The 22,506-nt window shown below is 44.0% G+C and overlaps 1 protein-coding gene across 8 annotated transcripts in view; it reads left to right on the top strand.

Annotated features, from left to right (window-relative positions):
* Window positions 1-22,506, top strand: part of NPRL3 (NPR3 like, GATOR1 complex subunit) — a 50,304-nt gene extending 27,798 nt beyond the window's left edge. For 7 of the 8 annotated variants that reach the window (XM_062588172.1, XM_062588171.1, XM_062588170.1 and 4 more), the window contains 5 exons: window positions 1,139-1,245; window positions 2,506-2,635; window positions 13,125-13,314; window positions 14,444-14,636; window positions 22,267-22,506. In XM_062588172.1, coding sequence (XP_062444156.1) covers window positions 1,139-1,245; window positions 2,506-2,635; window positions 13,125-13,314; window positions 14,444-14,636; window positions 22,267-22,432 — 786 coding nt within the window. In that variant the 3' untranslated portion in view covers window positions 22,433-22,506. Of the gene's footprint in view, window positions 1-1,138; window positions 1,246-2,505; window positions 2,636-13,124; window positions 13,315-14,443; window positions 14,637-18,326; window positions 18,605-22,266 lie in introns of all 8 variants that reach the window. The other variant, XR_009959967.1, reaches the window with a different exon arrangement.

Genomic DNA, 22,506 nt, shown 5'->3' with positions numbered 1-22,506 from the left:
CTTTTGTATGGTCCCAGTGAGGAAGCTCCAGTTAGACTTGGGCAAAACTTTTGAGCCAGCATCTCCAAACCAGCAGCTCTTTTTGGCTGCCTTGCCAATATTGACAGCAGAGTCTTAAATCTGAGTTGCTCAGGGCGATGTGACAAGCCCTTGAGAAGGGAAACTTTTACAGTGGAGGCAATGAACCGCTGGCAAGCACGTGAGACACTAGGCCACCAAGAAACCAATGCAAACAAATGCAGTCATTGTGGCCCATTTGTTGTTGGACTTGATAATTAAATTGGATGGTACTGGTACAGAGCAAGCTGTTCAGTACTTCTAAGAAGTTGATCCACACCAGGGGACACATTCTGTGCTCTGTATGAAGTGGGAGAAGAACACTGGTTGTCATCTCAGATGGTGCTGATCATGTGTCTAGGGCTTCTCTTTCTCAAAGGGAAAGGTCTTGTTCTGTAATAAAATTTCCATACCTGCTTGCAGCAAACTGTGGTGTTATTTGCCATTATATGGCTATGAGATGGACTCTGGAAATTCCCTACTGCTTCTGTAGTTTTGTTCTCCACCAAAAAGCAAAGTTAAATGTATCTAATGGTAGGGTTTGGATTTTATGTCTCCTAGATGCTATTTATGTGGCTCTTCCAGAGCCATTAACAACCACTGACTTGTTTAACATATTCAAATACTTTGTGTAATTCGTTATTGGAATATCTCAATGTCTGAAAAGGACAGTGTTGGTTTCCTTTATGCCTGTGTCATAGCAGAGGCTCATTCTTTTATTTTTATTTTTCATGTATAACGCTCAGTGCATTGTGTGCATAAACAAAAACGGGTTGTTGTGGCATGAAAAATAACTAAACTTACCTTGATACGGTTTGAAGAAATTCCTTTGAGGCAGGAATTACTAAGTTGTTTAGAAATGTGAAGCAAACTTCTGGAAATTCATAACCTTGTCAAGTGCTTTTTGATGTGTCACATATTATATCATATCCTGAATTTCTTCTGAAGGCAAAGTGAAAGGATGAAGCATTATTCTCTTTGCAGCTCAAAAAAGTCTTTGCTGTCACTGAATGAAACTGTTGCTGAGAGCCTGAGTTTTGCTTTTTTGCTCCCCTAATTTTGTTTTGTTTCCTTAATGCAGGTTTTCCAGCTTGCTGCACATCTTGTTTACTGGGGAAAAGCAATTATTATTTATCCACTGTGTGAAAACAATGTCTACATGCTTTCTCCAAATGCCAGCGTGTGTCTGTAAGTAGAAGGGCAATGAGTGCTTGTAGTAAGAAAGCTGTGAGAAGCACAGGTATTCCTTCCTTCCGTGTATTACTGGACACAGAGTGGGATTTTTTTCATAGATGAATTTGTTGAGATAGTACAAAACGCAAACCATTGCATGTGCTGGAACTTGCAAAGCTACAGATGAGTTTGTCTGGGGTGGGAAGGAGCATGGAAGTAGATCACTGTGTTTCTGCGGTGATGTGGACCCTGGAGACAATATTTACCCTGCGGACCTATTTTTAGTATTTTTAATATACTTGGTCACTGAATGTCCATATCAGGCAAGGTTTTATGAACCTGAAGCAATATGGAAACACAAAATAAAATACCTTAGAATTAAGTTAAATCAGTGAGTATTTCATAGGAATGTCTGTGTATTTGGCACACGGTATCAACTGAAATGAATAAAGAGCAGCAAGTCAGGATGTTGTTACTATGACTATTTTGTTGTTGCCCGTGATAGCATTTTATGTGTGTGTGCTTTCTAGTACACAGAAGGTAAGGCGAGGTAAGGTAACCCGTGTGAGAGAGGATGGTGGCAATTCAAGGAAGATATGGAGGCAGTGGTTGGTATTGCTGCTCCGCTGAACATCTGAAACCTTTCTGTGCAGACTTTTAGAATCTGTGCTGGAACTAGATTATAGGAAAATAGTTTTAGATCAAAATTTCTGTGATGGAACTGTAAAAATAGGGCTGGAAGGGACTTTGAGGTCACTTAGGAACAGCTGTGCCAGTGTCATATATGGCAGTAGTTTATTTAGCTGTTCTTGGAGATCTTTGTAAATGGAGGACAGAAAATTTTCCTGGTATTTCAGTTGACTCTCCCTTACTTCTAGTCACAGCACTTGTCCTTTTCAGCATAGGCAGGGAGAACAGTCATGTCTGCAGCTGCATTTTGCTTATTTGAAGGTTGTGTGTGTATCCTGCCCATCCCCAGTTCCTTTGATCAAAGACTGCTCAGTGCTAGATTTTTAATCATTTTTATTTTTCTCCACTGGGTTCCCTCTACACCTTGAGTAATGTATTGGAGCTGAATGTAATGCTACGATGAAAGTACATATACTTCTTGGTTACTTTTGCAGGATACAAAATGCCTTAAAATATACTTACTGTTTTTCTAGATCAGAGAGAATATCTCCTTTGGAAATTGGCACTTCTGTAATGCATAAATACATAAATGATACACTGACCAGCAATATAAAACTGATTTCTGCCTGTACCTCTTTTCTGTAGTTACTCTCCGTTGGCGGATGCGTTTTCTTGTCAGTTCCGGGGCCACAATCTGCCGTCGATGCTTTCCAAGTTCTCCCTCCCAGTTTCACTCTCGGAGTTCAAGAATCCTCTAGCACCACCAGTTCAGGAGGTGAGATGGGGGGAGTGGACAGGAGCTGTCTGGACAGCGTGTGTGATTGCCCTGCAAAGGTGAACAAGAAATGGTGTTGCTTCTGGAGTATCTAGTCAGAAACCTACTATTGTGGATTTAGAAGTGTGCCGGTTACTATGTTTCCAACTGTATGATTTGTTGTTTCACTACTAGGTGCCAGAAAGCTCTGGCGGTTATCAAGATGAAACTGTATGAATGATCTAATGATCTGTGCTAAAAAAAAAAAGCATGTTTCTAAATGAAAAATCAGAATGTTGCTTTTCCCTGAGAGATATCGTAGGGAAAGCTGAAATTCTGTTTGGTCTGTTGAAAACTGTCATAAATTAGTAGGGCTCAATGCACGTTCATGCATTCCGCACAGTCACAAATAAAAGACTGGTTTTATTATATTTTATTATATATTGCAGCTACTTTAAATTCACAATCTGAGTTTAAAACTATGCAAACTGTCTATTCACTTAGCTTTCTAAATGAATCTGAAATTGCTTAAAGGCTAATCCAGGAAGTAGACTCAGCATGAAGTCAACAGAAGTGCATGTGTTACAATATTAGCATTTTAATATTCATGGATTTGGGATTTGTGTGTTATTGTTTTGCACAGGTTATGGCTTGAGGGGGTGTCTGGGGATTGGTGAAATATGAAGAAGAATTAAATAACGTGAGCCCGCTGGCTGGTACTGTTGCATTTTCGGCCGAGGAAGCTCAGACCTCTGAGCACAACTCAATGCAGCAAAGTGAACACAGGCAAATTTCTTTAACTGATTTCTTGTAGCGTTGTTTGCCAGCCTTCATGCTTTGACAACTTGCTATCTATGAAATTAGCCACTGTTCAAGCATCTAAAAGATTGATATCAGTTGTGCAGTCAGGCAAAAGACAATTTTATTGTAATTACAGTTTGACAGAGATTGTGATCAGAGATAAAGATAACTGTTTATGTAGCCTGTAATCTCAGTAGTATGTATTGGTTAGCTGCCATCTTTGGCTACCTTTTTTTGTCCGTACTTCATTGAAGTTACTGACAAACCTATGACTTGAAAATTTAAGCTGAATTAACAACATTAGTTTCAGTTTAGCTGCTGTAGCTTTAGGAGGCATTCTTATTCTTGGTACTCCTTTCAGAATTAATTGTTTGCCTAAATACTCTCCTTAAATACTTTTGGTTGTTCTCTTGTTTAAAATTATACATAAAGTCTGCTGCTTACTGCTGCAGTTGTGTGGAAAATCTTGAAATAATAGTACATGCTTACCAGAGTTGGATTGCAAAAATGACTCTTTTGGAGCAGGCATCTCCTCTCCAATGCTCATCTGGCCGTGGTGGTGTCTAAAGCTTAACGACAACTTGTTTTTATCATCCATTCAGCATATGTGAAAGGATGAGGGGAGATACAGTGAAAAGCTATGGAAGTGCCTCTGACGGAATGAAAAGAGGACACGAGAACTGTAGTTGCAGAGGACTCAGAGCTGTATTGCCAAGACACGTGTGTGCAGATGAAGGAGACCCCCAGAGACTGGTGGGCTGCTGTGAGGCATGGTTACTGCATTTTCAAAAAGCGAAGCGTGCCAGTGCTCAGGGGAGTTTTGGACTAGAGGGAGCCTTTAGATGTTTTCATATCAGTTCATTAATACAGGAAAGGGGTTTGCTTCCGCATTGATTTACCTATGGAGAGATCTTTGTAGCATTGTTTTGTTAGGAACTCGTCTTTTAGGGGAGATGAATCCAGCCATATCCGGGGTAGTCAAGCTCCAATTGTAATTCACAGAGATCTAGTTGACAGAGCAATTAATCTGATGAAACGTGACTGTTGTAGCAATAAAAGATCCTGCACTCTGAACTGTAAATATTGTTATATTGTATTTGCCTTGCCTTTGGAAAAAACAACAAAGTTTGGACCTTTCACCATAATTTTATTCTTTGGGTACATAGGAAGGGATTTTTTTTTTTAATTTTGAGGAATTTCCCTAGTAGTCTGTTATCTTGTGCTTTTCATCATGCTGACAGTACTGTTCCTGTATTTCTGACAGTCAGTTGTACTGGAAGGTCAGTATGGGGGGAAGGGTTATATTTTTGTTAGAAACTGCTACAGTCTCATGGCATCCATCCCATCTGATTCTTGCCGTAAGTGTGGGATTGGCTCCCTCCTTTGGCATGTGTTTCTGGATGGGCAGAAAATGTGAAGGCTTTAAAAGCTTTCCTGTTTTGTACAGTGCACTTTAATAAAGAATTCTTCCTCCTGTTCCTATACAAAGCCATATTTCTTTATTTGAAAGAGGACAAAGTTATTTTTGTTTGTTTGCTATTAAATGGGTAGAATTTCTCCATTCCTTTGGATGCATGAAAAAATATGACACTGGTATTTTTATATTTGGGATGCTATGGCATTTGTTGACTGGCAGGAGATAACCGATAACCTGTAATACCCTAAGTGAGTCAAGAGTGCCTTGAAAGTTTGAGTGCGTGTCTACCTTCTGTTCTTGGTTCTCTGTCTTATCAAGTAGAAGGTGTGTGGTCAGTTGTATCTCCCAGAATGGCCTGTGCTCCCAAGCGTGCCCTACATTAGAGACAGGAATTTTTCTTGAGCCTCTCCTCTTGATCTTTCTCTTTGCCTGTGATGGCAAGCTGCATATTGCAGTTGAACCCTGGTTTCATCATATATTTATCATATATTGGTGGTCCCATGCTTAGGATTTGCAGGATATGCAGGTATACATATAGTGACCTTTTAATTAGCTTCTGCTTTTCTGCATTTAACCTGCCTTGCTTGGATAGCAGTGTTGCAGCAGTTTGAGGATGAGCCTGCACCTATGGCTTAGACTGGTCTAAAGGTATCTTGGTGCTGCTCCGAGAATGAGGCCCTTTCTCCCCTTCCCACTCTCCAGTGTGTGCACGCATGCCTTCTTCCTTAACCTCCTCCCTTTGCGCGGGAGCTCTGGCCCAGCTTGCCTCTGTGTACTCAATTTGTTTCTGCCCCGCTAGTATTCTGCCGGGTTAGCGGGTGGCATGGGCTCCAGGAAGCTTCAGGAAGCCCTAGGGCTGGGGCAAAACAAGGGAGGGATCTCTGCAGCTGGGAAAACAGAAGCAGACCTCCCTCATTTGACTAGTCAACTGTTAGCTCTGCTGTGCCATGTAGCGTCACCTGGAGTTTCTGCAATCCACTCCAACTTGGGATTACGTCTCTCAGCAGTCACCAGTGTTGTTCACGCTGCTTGTGCTGGATCTCACCAGCGTATGGCCCTGAGGTGAGGGGATCCTTAGAGCTTATACAGTAGGGAGGTTTGTCTTCCCTTTGGAATAAAAAGTTCTTACTGGAAAAGAAGCAGTCTACATCTCCTCTCTCCCACCCCTAAAGAAACTGTCCTTTGCTCTGCTACCTGTGACTGCTTGGTTGCTGTCCCCATGCTGTCCTCTCCTTTGTGTGGCCTAGCATTGACATGACTGCACAGCAGATCAGAATGGAGTTAGGGCTGAAAACTGATCTTGCTTTTTTGCAGGGGAAGAAAAAGGAAAGTGTGAGAAAATGAAGTATTATTAAATAACTGAGTGAGTAATTGGTTAAAAGATAGGTTAAGATTAAATGCTTAGTTTTACAGTAGAATGATGAGGTCACCAGTGAAGTTCAGCTGGTCTCTGTAGTTAAATAGACCTTGTAAAATATATTTGTAGATATCTGAAAAAGGCAAGAGACAGTCATTTGACACAGTTGCTAACATTAACAGCTTGGGGTAAGGAAGATAAGAGCCAACTGTGAGGAACTGCAGGACTGTCAGTGTCCAAAGATGATAACTGAAAGGGGGGAATAATAGTCTGATTCTGCTTGGGAACGAAACCTTGGGATTCTGATTGGGACTTTCCATTAAAAAGTCTGTTCTGTGTTTGGCAATAGTCCAAAAAGCAATTTGGCTATTCAGTATACTAAGGAAAGGAATAAAAACCAAAATGGACACTCATGCCTCAAACGCAGTTTGCAGTTCTGGTCTCCTCATCTCCAAAGGCTACAGCAGAACTTGGCAGGGTACAGAGGAAGGGTAAGCAAAGGTGGAACAATGTCTGTGGGAGAAACAATTCTCTTTGGCCTGGAAAAGAGATGTGTGTGAAGAAGTTGTGAAGAAGATGAACAGAGTCTTGACTGTGAGCTGTCACCCCAGTTCGGCTACTGGAAGGGAGCTAAAGGAAGAGAGCAGATTGAAAGAGAAAGAAAAGCAATGGCTTTCACAACACATCAGGAAAAACTCGTTTTTTCTGGGGTGTCGCAGGAGTGACCCAGAAGTGTGGGCTCAAAAATGACTGGGAGAATTCATGGGAGAAAAATCCATTAAGGGCTGTTAAATAGGGAATTATAGCTTCTGCCTCAGGAAGTCCTGATCTGCAAATCGTTGGCATCTGGGAGAATCCACTCTGGAAGCAGCCATGTTCATCCTCCCTTTCGCTCGCCATGTGCTCTAGGCTGCTGTCAGGCAGGAGGCTGCAGTCACTCTCAGTGCTGCGTTCTTACGGCATGATACAGCAGCTGGTCTTGCTTGCCAGGGAACTTGGCAAGCACCACCGGTACTTCTATCCTAGGGCAAACAGTGACCAGGATTGATAGACAGAGTCAGATCTTTTCTGTCTGTGCATGCCAGTCCAGATTGTGTTCAAGGTTCTTCAGGATTTTAAAAAAGGAGTTTGGTAGCTCTGTCACAGTCAAAGTGGTATTGAGAACTTAGATTTTCAAGCTGTGCCACTGTAACTGGGTATAAACTTGTCATTTCCGATCATAATGAGGATCCTCCCAGCTCTGCTGTACGGCTGGGATACTGAATGGCTAAATATGTCTGAGCAAGTTGCTTTGAGTATAGTCCACAAACATGTTCCTCGATATTGAGAAGAACTCAGTTGCATGTGTATGTAGCTTGAGGGCAATATTAGCTGCTTGGACTGGCTGTCTTGACCAAGAAGGTTTGAGATAACATACAGAAACTAAGGGCAAGAAGGGCCTCAGCAAGCACATTAACATTTCATCTCAAAGCCATTTCTGCCATTTGTCTTCCTGTCTGGGATCACTCTGTTTTCTTCTGCCTTAGAAAAATATGGTTTATAAAGAGTTTAGTAAACTTTTCTGCCCAAAAGAGAATCTGCTCCTTCTCTGGGTAGAGCTATCAGCTTTTTGATCTTTTTCTTGTTGATAAGCTAAGATAGCTTTTCTCATTGTAGTGGTATGAGCGAAAAGTATAGGAGAGCTATGAGCTTTGATTTTAGGACCATATTCAGCTTATCTGAAATTATAGTCTTATCTGAAGGGTCTCTTTCAAATTCCTTTTAAAAATGGATCTGAAAATAATCTCAGTCAGGTTGTACATTTGTGGATGCTCTTTCTCCGAAGATGTATGTAGTAGGTAGGTACATTTTTTGCCTGCAAAATAAAGAGAACCGTTCAGTTTTGATAAAGAGCGTGTGTGGCTGCGCACAGAGGATGCCCACCTGGCTCCCAGGTACGTGTCGCCCTGGCTCTCAAATGGCCTCGCTGGCCTGTTGAGAGAACGTGCTCATGGCCGGGAGCTGCAGAGCGGCCACGCGAATCCTGTGCTCCTGTCCCTGTATGCCATTGCTGGAGTGGCCAAAGCTGATCTGAACTTCAGAGTTCAGAACGCACTGCTGAAGTAGAAGGGGGTCCCAGCCGTCCCAGGAGCGTTGCTCAAAGAAATTGTCAAGGGTGGACGTGTGTTTGTGTGCGCGTGCGTGCGTACAAGCACGTAGAAGAAGAACAGATTACAGTGACTGGTTCCTTGAAGTGTGTTGTGAGCCATCTCCATTTTTCCAAAGTCTTTATTACTGAGATCTCTGGTGACCGCGCAATGGTGGGGTTCTCGGTTTGTGCCGGAAGACGCGCGATCTCTCTTCTCTGCCTTGAGGAGCAGACGTGGACTAACAAAGGGGACCTTTCCAGCCGTAAGGGTAGAAGGAGTAAATCAGTGTGAATGAGATACCCTGTTTCCTGCCTGCATCATCTTCACTACAGTAGCTCCTTATAATAATGCATATTGCTATTATTATTTTAACGATCTAATTCTTCTCTTGATGAGACTGGAATAACTGTGGCAAAAAGCAGACGGGAAGGTATGACAGCTCTCCCTGCACAAAGCACGTTTAGCTTTTCGGTTTTGTTTTAATAGATCTGGCTGTCCTGTTGGGATTCAGGCAGCCAGTAGATGAGGCCTCTGCCTTACACATTAGGAAAACTTGCCCTGCTTTGTGCAGTCGTGCAGCGGAAAATGAGTGTGCACGTCAGGGGATGGGAGTAGGAGGGGAGCTGCATGCAAATACTGAACAGACCGTTGTGGTTTTTTGAGAGACGCACTGCAAATGAGACTGTTCTGCTGGGCATCTGGAAGACATCAGGAGTCATGGGAGTTTTTGCTGGCAGAGGGAGGGAAGTAGTACTTAGGTGCATTTATATTCAATTAGACTAGGTATGAAATTAGCATTTATCTGCATGGTAATTTAAAAAGTATAGCCTAAATGGGGGGAATGGTTAAGTCCTCTTCAACACAGAATTCAGAGCTGTCACATAATGATTAAAATGGTGATATCACAGAACAGTACATGTTCTGTTCTGCATTAAAAGGGGTCTTCAAAGTCTGTTTTATGCAAAATAGGGAGTGGTTTTAAAAGCTTTTTTTTTTTCTGGAAAAGAGGACACACTGAACGATAGGGGAACTTAATATATTTGGGCAAACATCCGTTTATCACAGCAACTGTGAAGATCCCGTTTTACTGACCCAGCACAGCGCTGACATGTCAGGCCTGAGCGTGAAGTTTTAATGTGTCAGATGAGCTAGGTCATCCAAAGCAGAGAAGGGGGGACCGTATACTTCCATATGCAAAGGATACTGTGTTTTAACTGAAGGTGTATCCTTGTGTGGTGAGAAACACCGAGCCAGGACAGGGCGCTGCTCTGTTGCTGTTTTCTCTTCCCTTCCCTGAACCTGTTGCTAGGCTCAGTTATCTTGGTGTTTTCCTTTGCTTTGGGGGCCTAGAGAGGAAAGAGCCTTAAAGAACCCTGGCAAGAAACGCGTTTTGTTTAACACGTTACTCGAGATTTATACAAATGCTCCCTTTGAGCAAAGAGGGAAGAATATAATAAATGTCAGATCGTGTCCCTCCCAGGACTGAAGGCTGAGCTGTCCTCTGACTGTCTCAAGCTGCCCAGATGGGCTGACGTATAAAGGCCATGTTTTCAGAAGCTAATACATGTTCTCTGCTTTTGTCAGTAAACACAAAGCAGTGTATTGTTAGCAGCGACTTCTGTACAGTCTTACATGACGACATGCTGTAACTTTGCCTGGGACCTGCTGTGCAGTGATGGGGGGGAAGACGGGAGTGGCGCGGGCTGATCTGTGCGGGTGGGAGTGATCCAGATGCTGCAGATAAGAGCCATCATCTGAGCAGACTGGAAAGAGGCGACTTGGGGGAAGGATGATGGGAATATGGATGAAATTTAGAACTGATCATTAGCTAAATTAAGCAACGAAAAATGTTTCCTTTTGTATTTCTGTCATGGTTCAGCTAAAAAAAAGGCTGTCTGTGGCTTCGTACAGTGCCAGATGATGACAGTAAGTGGAGACAGTCTTGGGACAGAAGCATACCCTTTCCTGAGAAGCTATTCCCATCCCTTTTTGGCTTCAGGAAGGAATCCAGCTATTCAAGTAGACTGAGACCAGGCATGAAGATGACAACCGTGTGTCTGTGAGGGAGGAAGAGCATTTCGGACAGACAGAACAGCACCGATGGTGCAGGGAAGCCCTCCCTCCTCTAGTCTTATCTGAAAACTCCATCAAAGCTCAAGAGGAGCAGATGGAGAACGAACATAAATTCAGTGCTCTTGTCTGGAAGAATAGGCAGCAGAACCTATTAGCAAAGCCTCTGCTTGGCCCCATCTGTGAAAACACTTGCTGCTTTTGGTAAGAAATAGGCTTAAACCTGGAAAAATGTGTTTGTGTGGGAAGGACAAAGTGGAAATGGTGGAAATGCAGTGATGGCATGATACAGCTACAGGCATGTTGCCAGTCATAGGATGCTGCAAAGCTTGGGCTTTTTCCTAGAACTAGATTTTTTAGAGGTACTGAATTCACGGTGAAGTCAAGTTTATTGTAGATAACCTTCAATGCTAATCATTCTCTCTTATCTGGAGTCAGGAGTTCATTTAAATATTTTGTTGTAGCATTTCTATCTGACATGGAAGAACTAGTTTTAGAGTTAGTCACGACTAGTCTCCTACTCCCCCACTTTCAGCCCCAAGGCGCTTGGCAGTCGTTCCTTCCGGAAAGCACATTACAGTCGTAAAGCTGTAACACCACTTTTGTCTGGCTTCTTGTTTTTCGCTGAGCCCAAGCTGCTCTCTGAGGAATGGCTTTCTAGTTATTCACGCGAGAGGGTCAAGGTGAACGCGTGCATGCAGAATTGAGATGGTGTTGGATAAGACTCTCCATGCACACAAAGCGGTAACAGAAACAACTGGCTGCTTTTTTAATTCATGACACCGTCTAAGTGACCAGTGGAGGTTAGTCTGGACCAGGTACACAGCGGAGTATGCTGGTCTAGTAGAGCCTTACTGTGAAATCAGTGTGCAGTCTGCTTGAATTGCCTTGGATTTTTTGAGTTTATGTAGTGTTGTGAAATGTGCAGACTTTGGGTTTTCAAATGACACAGAGCTAGCTAATTGGACAGTGCTGCATGCCAGCAGATTGGAAGATTAAGTAAAACACATGAGACATCTTTCCATCCAGGCCTGTGTCTGGAAAGAAGGTTTTTATCAACCTAATCACCGGAATAAGCTTCCTATTTTTTACAGGCTGACTTCAGATGTTAGCAAAATTATGTATGAATGCACTTAGTATCTTTTGCCAGCCTTCCTCTTTTGTAGATTTTCCTTTAAATATAAAAAATAATTTATGTCTTTTCTGAAAAACGTGTTTGAAGGTGATCCCAGATAATGTATTTTAAGATTTGAATCCATTCGGCATCAAGAGCTGGGAATCCCTAAAAAGAGAGGGTGTGGGTCTGTCAGCAAACAAAAGATGTTTCTTGTGTGATTTGTCACTGCAAGTTGTATGATTTATAGAAGATTGTTGATGAACTTCAGTTTGGGGCTTTTATTGAGATTTGGCCCATTATCCTGATGATTAATACAGCAGCTTCCTTCTCCGAATCTGAGCTCAGTCTGCATGTGTTTCTCTCACCAAAACAGTGCTGGTTGCTATGAAATCCCCAAACAGCTTTTGTCAGTGAATCAGTGTTTTCAGAGCTGCTTGCTATGGGAAGGGTTGCCTACAGTGGCTTGGAAATGAAAAGGCTTTTTGTGTAGAAATTCAGACAGTGTGATGCGTTTTGAATGCTCCTCCAGAGCTCCTGAAAGCAGGCCACGACGAGCACCTACGAGCCGTTCTCCCTCGTTCTTTCCACTGCTTTCAGCATCGTTGTGGGAGCATTGTGCAGTTCTTCAGCTGCTGCAATACAGAGAAGGTGTTCTGCGCGTTTGGTTAGCACGAGTGTCATCTCTCGGCAGCTTTGAACCTCTGTGCGCACCCTTTAAATGCTTGGCCTCTTATTGCAGGGGGACAGGGAGCTTTGCATGGATAGGTGACTCTGTGGCAGCAGCGGGCTGCTGTCCTGTGCCCAGCTTGCTGCTGCTGTTGGTGTTAGTTCGGCATCACCGAGTCCTGGCAGGGCCCTGGTCCTCTGTCCCTCCCACGGCTTTGCAGCAATTTCCCATCCGACAGCAAATGGCTCCTACTCCTGGGCATCCATCTTGGTTGCTTTGGCCGTGCCCAGTCGCCCTACCCTCTCTGTGGCTTTCTAGGGGAACCCAAACTTTAATCTGACCGTTCTGAATTTAACCCTTTGGTGATTACGGGGTTTAGTGGGCCTTGTGCATTAACAAACTGACTGATGTCAGGGCTCCCACTAGGGCCGAAGAAGCGGAGCCTGCCTTTGATTGACTCAGTTTCCATGTCCTGCCCCTCAGAAGAAAGGCTGTCCCATTTTTTAGTACCTCCCTAAACATTTTTGTTAAAAAAAAAGGACCAAACTGCTCCATGTGGGGGTTGTCACAGTTGTGTGTCCAGGGAGACCCGTTCAGCTGCTCGGCTATAACGTACCGGATACTGGAGCTATGGCTGGGGGAGTTGGTTCATTTGAAGACACCGGCTGTGTTTGTCAGGGTTGTGTAATGATATGTAAATAATTAAAAGATCAATTTATAGCCTATGTGTCCATAATTGCTTTGGGTCTGGTATGTGTCTGGTCACCTTTTTGTGTTTGGAAATGTACACTGACCATACAGAGAAAAGGCAAAACTGTGGTGTGGTATGGAAAGCATTTCTCCCCTATATAATATTCCTTGCAATTTCTTAGGCCTTGTGCATTGTGTTTTACCTGTATTTGAACTATATTTTACTTTGGGTGTGTTTAATACCTCATCTCGTGCTCTGCAGACTCAGCTCATTCAGATGGTGATATGGATGCTTCAACATCGGCTCCTTATTCAGCTTCACACTTACGTCTGTCTGATGGTGCCACCAAACGAGGAAGATTTCCGAGCCCAAGATGAAGACATGCCCTTTACTGCCAGAGTTGGAGGCCGAAGTCTAAGCACCCCCAATGCTCTCAGCTTTGGTTCTCCAAGTATGTCCATACTTTTCTCTGCTGCTCAGCTCGCTTTTAGAACTTCTCTTAATCGTATCTAGACTAACCAGGCCTTTGTAGCAAGGCAGCTCATCTCTGCTGGTGTGTTTGCTTATTACAACTAACTCCTCTTGGAGCTAGGCTATAAGCTTAAGTTCTTGTTTTAAAAACAAAGTAGCCCTTTGTAATTTGCCAAGTTCTCATTTGGTCATGTGAAATATTTTCATTTTATCAGAGGTACTTTTTTCAGAGGCATTTTTTCCAAGTAACTTTCCACTTTGCTGGTCTACTCAAGAGTAATGGAGGTGGTGCTGTGGCTGCACCGCCGTTACTGTGTGAACTTGGGTTATCAAGAGAGGAAAAATAATTTGTGAGACTTTGTTTTAAACAACATTGGTTTCTATAGAGCGTAGAGCCACTTAAGGAAATGCAGAGCTAGGTATTGTTGTCAGAAACAACTGATTTCTGATTCTCTTCCTTGAGTTCTTTAATCTTCTCACTGCCATTCTTCAGAGTGATTCTGGCAAAGCATTTTTACAAGAGTGTAGATCAGGCACAGTGCTGAAATCCCCAAACTTGCATGCCTCTGCTGTTATGAGCAGGATTCCCAGGATGCCAAGCAACACTGTGGTTAGATATCAAGAGAGATTCTCTGTACAAATTTTTGCTTTACAGAAGTTATGAATTAAGGCAGAAATCTTGGAATGTGAATCAGATAAGTCTGCAGTCTGCTTATTCTGGCCCGCTTATGAGAGGGTATTACTTCTTGGCCTTTCTTTCTGCTTACTCCCACCTTCTGTGCTGATAGGCTTTTCGTGTTACCACTTTATTCCAGCAGAGCTGGCTGGGAATTTTCTTTTTTTTTTCATATTTTTATGGACTGTTTATAGTCTCTAGAAGTACCATTTTCCACATAAATTGATGACTTCATTGAAACATTTGACTCTCCCATTGAGAAAATTCCTGTGTTGCCATTTGACTAATTGCAGATACATGTAGCACTTCCAGAGCCACTTTCTTTGCTCCACAAATCTGAAGGATTTGTTTGGAAAGCCTGCATAGAAACAGTCTGAATTGATAATCTTTACATCAGTGCATAATCTGTGCATCTTCTCTCTTCCCCTTATAGCTAGTAGTGATGACATGACTCTGACAAGCCCTAGCATGGATAATTCCAGTGCTGAGTTGATACCTGGTGGGGACTCACCACTAAATAAAAGGATGACAGAGAATCTGCTAGCAAGTTTGTTGGAACATGAGCGGGAAGCTATCCTTAATGTCCCTGCTGCCCAAAATCCAGAAGATCTCCGCATGTTTGCAAGGTGAGGAATGAGGCATGTAATCTTTTGTCTTATCCTTGCTGTGTTAGCGAGAGACGGGTGTGGACTCCAAGCAAATTCCACTGGCTTGGGGTTTTGAAATATAAATTCTTTTGTTTTGTGTTCCCTTTATACCTGTTTCATCTATGCACATGAATTTTGATAATAACTAGTAACCGCTTTGCAAGAGCACTTGTTAACAAAGTCTTGGATATGTGAAGGAGGAACAAGACATATGGTTGGAGAACAAGGACTTGACTGTTTGCCTGACAGTTTTCTTGTGTCTAGACACGGTAGACATAAAGTTGCATAGCCTGAAAAAACTTTTCAGACATCCGCAGCAAAGACTTGGCCATGCTGATGCTGTCATTCCAAGCAAGCTGTTTATCATTTTAAGGTGTGTAACTCTTTGCAAGTATGAGACAGAGCAAAAGAGCATCAGACATAAAGCCAGCCTGAATGCTTCTATGGAGCAGCCTACAAAGGTTTCAAGGTCTGTTTTGCTGAGATGAGCAAATTGGTTAGGTTAGGTGGCTCTACAGGATAAGTCATTGGGATGTGTGATTAGTGGCATTCACTGTTTTTATTGCAAATTTCAACAAAACAAAGCTATCTAAGATGTGGTTCTGCAGACTGTAAGAAGTAGAATGACTTCATTTCATAACCAGCCAGCAGGGAGAAACATGTGGCAGAAACACTTGATTTTTGGAAGCATTTCAACATACAGTGGCATCACTGGAATGCAACTTTCACCTTTTTTTAAAACTGATGAAGAAGAAAACCACCTGGGGAAAGTGCTGCAGCTTTTCCCATACTTCCCAGATTCAGCCCATAATCCCCTAAAAATCTGGTTCTGATCCTAGGATTAATATAGCCAAATAGCCTCAAGAGACTGTACTGGTAAGGAAATACTTCTCTTATCTGTAGCAGATTTTGCAGCTGTACTATGCTCTGGTCTTTTCAATACAGATCTCCCATGCTGATGGGTAGTTCTGAAATCCTCTTCTCCTCCACCTTTTGTAACTAGGTTCATAGCAGCATCAAGACTGTTCAGAGAATATTCTATGAGTGACAACACTTTGGCCATTTGAGAACTTGGAAAATGTGCAGTTCTCATCAGCAAATAAATGGTTACAAAACCCATGAGAAAGAAAGATAAAAACAAAAAGCAGTTGGTGATATCTTTGGATAGAATTTGTGGGGGAGACTTTGGACTGGATTAGTGGTGATGTAGATTCATAGTTGTCCTTGGACAGAGGAAACGGTTTCATCATTGTCTCTCTGTCACAGGATGGTTGAGGTTGTAAAGGACTGTTAAAGATCAGCTAGTCTAACCCCCCATCTTGAGCAGGATCACCTAGAGCAGTTTGCCCAGGACCCTGTCCAGATGACTTTTAAATGTCTCCAAGGATAGAGACGGCACAACTTCTTCAGCTAACCGCTTTCAGTGCTCAGTCACCCTCACAGGAAAAGAGTTTTTTCTGGTATTCATACAGAACTTTTTGTGCCCATTGCCTCTTGTCCTGTCACTGGGAACCTCTGAGAAGAGTGTGATCCCATCCTCTTTACACGCACCCTTCAGATATTTATATGTGCTGATAATATTCTCCCTCAGTCTTCTCTTCTCCAGGATGAAGAGTCCCAGCTCTCTGAGCCTTTCCTCATTTGAGATACTCTCTAGTTCCTTACTCATCTTAGTGGCCCTTTGCTGCACTTGCTCCTGTAGCTCCGTATCTCTCTTATACAGGGGAGCCCATACCTGGACATAGTACTCTAGGTGTGGCTCACCAGGGCTGAGTAGAGGGGGAGGATTACATCCCTCAGTCTGCTGGCAACACGCTTCCTAATGCAACCCAGGGTATCATTGGCCTTCTTTGCCACAAGGGCACATTGCTGGCTCGTGGTCAGCTTGTTGTCCACTTGGACCCCAGGGCGCTTCTCCGCATGACTGCTTTCCAGCAGGTCAGTCCCCAGCCTGTACTGGAACGTGAGGTTATTCTTCCCTAGGTGCAAGACTTTGCACTTCCCTTCGTTGAACTTCCTGAGGTTCCCCTTTGCCCATCTCTCCAACCTGCTGAGGTTCCTCTGAGTGGCAGCACAGCCCTCTGATGTATCAGCCACTCCTCCCAGTTTTGTATCATCAGCAAACTTGCGGAGGGTGCATTCTGTCCCTTCATCTGAGTCATTGATGAATAAGCTGCACAGGACTGGGCCCACTGTTGACCCCTGAGGTACATCACTAATTACTAGCCTCCAACTAGGTTTAGCACCACTAATCATAACCCTCTGAGCTCTGCCATTCAGTCAGTTTTCCATCCACCTCTGTCTGCTCATTTAGCTTGTAGCCCTCTTGCCCCCTTCATCCGAGTAAAACTATGCAAAAACTTTTGAATTGCAGATGCTAAAAGCAACTTTGGTTTCTCCAGAAAATCACCTGCCACAACCAGGCAGCTGTTCTAATGATGTTTATTTTGCAGTTTGTGCATGCACCAGCTTCTTTAGCCAAGCCATCTGGGACTTTGCAGTCTCAATTTCCATTCCACCGTAAGTTGAACTGACAGCTGCATAACTTTTTCTTAAATCAACAGTGAGAGAGGGAGAAGATACAATAAACAAACTGCTCCTGTGGGTAGGATGCTTCAATGTAAAAATAGAAACGCTATGCAAAATGCTCGTGATTAACTGTGACTTGATGAGACACTGTAACTTGGAGGCTGTGGGTGTATTCTCTGTACTGTAAACCATCAGAAGGTGAGGGTCTGGGTAAACCTATCGCTCTTAATGGAAGTGTAAAAAATTGTGGAGAAGCTAGTGCAATGAATGAGCTGATCCTCCTCATTACCCACTAGATGCTACTGTGTCAGCTCTTCTTTCTGCTTCATTTTGAGGCGTAGTGGCATAATGAGGGCTGTGCTACAGAAAACAGCTCTGCTGTTATCAGCTGCATCGCAGCACAAGCTCCTGATTTAAATACATAGTTAGTGCACTAAATATACTGTAACTACCTTTCCAAGAATAATTTTGTGTGCACATAAGGGATCTTCAGAAGAGCAACAAAGTTCAGGCTGATACCTTTTCCTATGGTTACGCTTCTGAACTCCTGTTAGTCATTATACAGATAGCAGAAAGAGCTTGTGCCTCTTCATTACAATGCACAGTCAGTATTTGAAAGGCAGAAATCTGAGGGGCATATATAGAATATTGAAGTTTGGCTCTGTCACTGGCTACATTAACCCTCACAGTACTGGGAATTCAGATCCAAGTTCTTTTCTTAGGTTTTGCTGGAGAAGGCATGGCATGACTCTGCAGAGGTAAAGGTGATAAGGAGGCTTGATCTTTTTGAGCTATATCTTCAGTATTGCACAGAAAGCATTGTTCCTCACTGCACATCAGATGGTGCTTTTAAAGGCAGCCTGAGGCTTCACTCATGGCTCCTCTCCCAAACTATGGGTACAGTGTTGCTCTTAAGAGTTTTTTTCTTGCTCTTAAAAGTTGAGAGGTGAAGGTCCTTGGCTCTGTTGAGGAATTTTCGTTGATTGCATTCGACTGTGGACAGCTCTGCTCCTCTGTCTTCAAGCAGCACTGGTGGAAGGGCTATCTCCTTGGCTAGAAATAAGCCAATTTTTTTTAAATGACCAGTCTGAGATAACCTTTTTTTTTTTTTTTTTTTGTTTTGTTTTTGTTTTCCTGAAGTGGTTTATGGAGCTGCCACACCAGCCACACCACCACACTGCTGGTAGAGGAGCAGCTCTTGTGACTTCAGAGAGGAGACCAGTGATGAGCAATGGAAAGTAGTAATCTTCCATCATTACGTTTGGATCTGGAAGAGCAGAGCTGGCAACAGACATATTTGGGCAGCTTCAGAGGGACACAAATCCAGCCCCAGGAACTGCCATCTTATGTGCTCTTTGGGTCCCACAAACATCCACTGCTCAACAAGGTGAAGACAGTGCCCTGTCTGTGCTGGAACTGTAAGGAAGGATTTGTGGTGCATCCTTTCCGTGGTGCAGTGTTTATTGTGCTTTAACCTGCCATCATACTGGGCACTTTTCTCCACCTTGCCTATGCAAGTGGTTTACTCCTGTGCAATGTCTTCAGTGTCCTATCAGGATAAGTTTTCTGTTAACTCGTCCTTTCTTAATTGCTCCATTTTTCCCCTCAGAAGGAGATTTTACCATGTTTTGCAGGCATGGGTTGCCTGGGACACGCGTGTACCTCTGGCTTCCATGTGTGCATGCGGAGGGCACTCTGGTGCATGCGGCAGATAGGAATCCAGCTCAGAATTGTTGAGTTTGGGTCAGTCAGGGCAGATGAGAACCATGAGTAAAGTGTGAGATTCAGCTAGCCTGCCTGGTCGTTTCCATGTTGTACACATCTGAGCTTACTGTCCTTTCATCCACGATATTAAAGGCAAACCATGCATTGAGCTGCTTTAGCAGGGGAGAGTGGCCAGCAAATAGAAGTTGTTATCCTCCTCTGCCTGGTGCTGCACCTGGAAAACAGTCTGGTTGCCCCCTTTCACCTTCCCCCTAGGTCATGAAGGACATGGAGAAACTGGAGGTGGTCTGGTGTTGACTGCCAAGGTGGGCTAGGATCTAGGTCAGAAGACCTACTGGAAGGCTGAAGGAGCTGAGCTTATTCAGATGGGCAGAGAGGAGGCTGAGGAGGAACTAATACTTGCCTACAACAGTTTGAAGGGTAGTTAGAAAAGACGATGGAGCCAATCTGTCCTTACTAGTGGGAGATGGCAAAACAAGGAGCAGCAGCCCCAAGTTGCAGCTTGGTAGATTGTAGTTGGACGTTTTTGTGTCTGGAGGGTGATGAAGCCCTGGACAGCTTACCTAGATATGTGGGGGATTTCCATCCTTGGAGGGTTTCAAAGCTTGGCTAGGAAAAGCTACAGTGTTGGCAATAGTCCTGCTGGAGCCGGAGGCTGGACCGGAGACTTCAACAGTCTCTTCCAGCCGACGTTTTTGTGATATTCTTTAATATCCTCTCTAGCTTTTATTGGAATGGAAAGTATTTCATCTTGACCTGTTACGAATCTAGACTCTTCCTGAGTATAGAACGGATTCATTTATTGGAAAATTGCTTTGTCTGCATTGCCATTGAAGGCCAGCTCATAAGCGTTTGCATAGAAGACAGTTGTGCCGGAGGCTGAGACTATGGGCTATCACAGTGAGCAGCTTTGTATAAGGGAGAGAATATGTAGCTTTTAAAATCTTTCTTAAAACCACTTTTTGAACAGTGATACAAGTTAGGGGAGGAGCTTTAGACAAGACTGAAATAATAACACAGTGCCCAGCTGAGGTTAGACAGCATTTGATTCATCTTGGAAAATTGTAGCTAATACATCTGGGCCAAAATGGAAGGGAGAAATCTAGAAAGCAGATCCTTTTGCAGGAACGATCTGGTAGAAGTGATAATGATGAAAGCCATTTTTAGAGATTAAGGATGTCTGGGCAAGCTAATTCCAAGGTAGCTAAAATGTGAGCATATAAAGAATAAAATTCCAAGACCAGTAAGTGTTGTCAAAAATTATTGCTAATATCTCTGGGAACCTTTTTGACACATACACGCGCAAACCTTCACGTTTCCTGCAAAACGGCCCCTTCTTGGTGTACTCGGTATCAGCGACCCAGGGGAGGGAACTGATTAGCCTGATTTAATTGCCTAGTGGGAGATACTGCAGAAGGCAAACGCACAGCAGGGAGAGTGGAAAGGTAAGTAACGCTGGAGCTTGCCCATCTGTTGTTTCTTCGTACTGCACGTAGGAAGATGTATCAGTTACGCTGTACGTAATGCTGCCAACTTGAGAGCTGGCGGCCGGGCATCGGCGCGCCGGGAAGTTCGCGGTGCGCCGTGCTTGCGCCACGTGCCCGTTCCGCTGTGGGCCGCGCGCGCTGAGGCCGCCTGCGCGGCTCTGGGGAGATGCTCCGTGCTTACGTAGCTGGCCGGGCTGGGAGTGTCAGGAGGGCGATAGGAGCAATGTGGCAAGTTGGGGAGCAGAGAAACGCAAATGCCGGTGGACTGGAGATGACTTGTAAGGTAAAGCCGGCACTCTCTCCGTAGTGTCACGGAGGATGTGAAGGAGGGAGACTTGCTGCACAGTGATTTCTTTCCGGTCACTCACAAAGGCTGAACAACAGAAAACAGGCAGACAAGCATCACTCTTTCATGAAAGGCATGAGAGGTCCCATCCTACTGTGACTTGAAAATAGGCAGGAATACTCTCAGGGGTATATGGTGACTTTTACAGGCTACTCCTGCAACAGAACTGTATGAAGGAATTGGAAAACAGATCTTGTCATCCCCAGTCATTTTACTGTCAGTTGGCATGAAGCAGCAGGTCGGCTTATTCCTTAACTGCACCTGGGTATGGACATGTTAGCAAAAGCTGCTGGAGCCCAGAGCAGAGTACGTGTGATTTATAACACGCAGGTGCATATCTGTGTTTAGCCAGGGAAGGGATCCTGACATATGTGTTTGGGCCTTGACTAGTGGGAGTATTTTCAGTGATATGTGCAATATGGTTCCTATGTTTGGCAGGTTGTTCAGACAGTTAAGAGACTGAACAGCAAACTAGAGCTTCGTCTCGGGGGCTGGCTCGGTGGTTCGCACTGCAGGGGCTCTGGGGAGCAAGTCCACAGCCACTGGTGACCTGCTGCAGTGGAAGCGCTGCAGAGATCCATGCTCAACCCTCTGGGCTGGACTGCAGCACTGAGATTATCTAATGTCTGTGTATCATGTCAGTACTCAGCACAGATGTGTCAGTGCTGTCTTTTTTTAAAGAGAATTAGGAATTACAGTAGTCGTTGTGGTATTAATTGAGACCTCAGGGTTTTGGCGTTCTTTGGAGGCTTTACAACTCCCACAGCTTCTCTGTGGTCAAAATTTCCAACTCCCAGTTGTGACTGCACCACCTACCCCAGGCTGGAAAAACTCAAGTTATAAAACCCCTTGGACTGCTGTGAGAGAAAACATGCTCTTAAATTTGGAAAGACAGTGTAGTTACACAGGCCTCTGACACAGAGCTGTGACGAATTGCCCTGTAGACCCAACTAAGCAACTACAAACGTAAATCTGTCACTTCTTGACTTCTCAAGGCTTTTGGTGCTTGTGGTTCCCCGCTTTCTGGAGCTAAAACAATGTCTAAAACTGACAATCTCAGGAAACTCCCCATGGTAGGAAATCTTTTGATACGTGGAGGACCTTCGTAATACCGAGTAGAGTTTAGTCATGACTCTGCCCGTTTGCCCTGCAGGTTGCATTTCCTTGTTACAAACCGGTTGCTCTGAGGTGAAGGTACCAGGGCAGTGTGGGTGTGGGGCATCATGTGGGAGAAGCTGCGCACTGAGGATGTAAAGGAAGGATAGAGACTGGATATCTAAGTAGATAAGAACTTGATGGGTCATGTTCCTGGTATTGCTTTTCCAGGGGATGTGTGTTAGGTATGTCTAAAGGGAAGAACAGATTAATTCACTTCACTTGTCATGTAAAACGAGGGGTGCAAACCAACCCCCTTCTGATTTGCATCCCATCACAAGGAGACCTTGAGGGTGACAAGACTTTGGTTCTTGCTGCGTGTGCTTGCTTTTGGCCCGTGTGCCTCATTTGCTCTCCTTCCGCACAGGCTGCTGCACTATTTCCGAGGACGACACCATTTGGAGGAGATCATGTACAATGAGAACATGCGTCGCTCGCAGCTGCTGATGCTGTTTGACAAATTCCGCAGCGTGCTGGTCGTGACCAGCCATGAGGACCCTGTGATTTCAGTCTTTCAGTCGCTCTTAAAATGACTACTGGCAGGGGAGGAGAAGCCGCTATGCTCTTGCTATCCATGTCTTTCTAAAAGATAAGACTAAAATGTAAA

Source organism: Rhea pennata, chromosome 15 (genome assembly GCF_028389875.1).
Source record: "Rhea pennata isolate bPtePen1 chromosome 15, bPtePen1.pri, whole genome shotgun sequence".
Lineage (NCBI taxonomy): Eukaryota > Metazoa > Chordata > Aves > Rheiformes > Rheidae > Rhea > Rhea pennata.
This window is presented reverse-complemented; position numbering and strand designations above follow the sequence as displayed.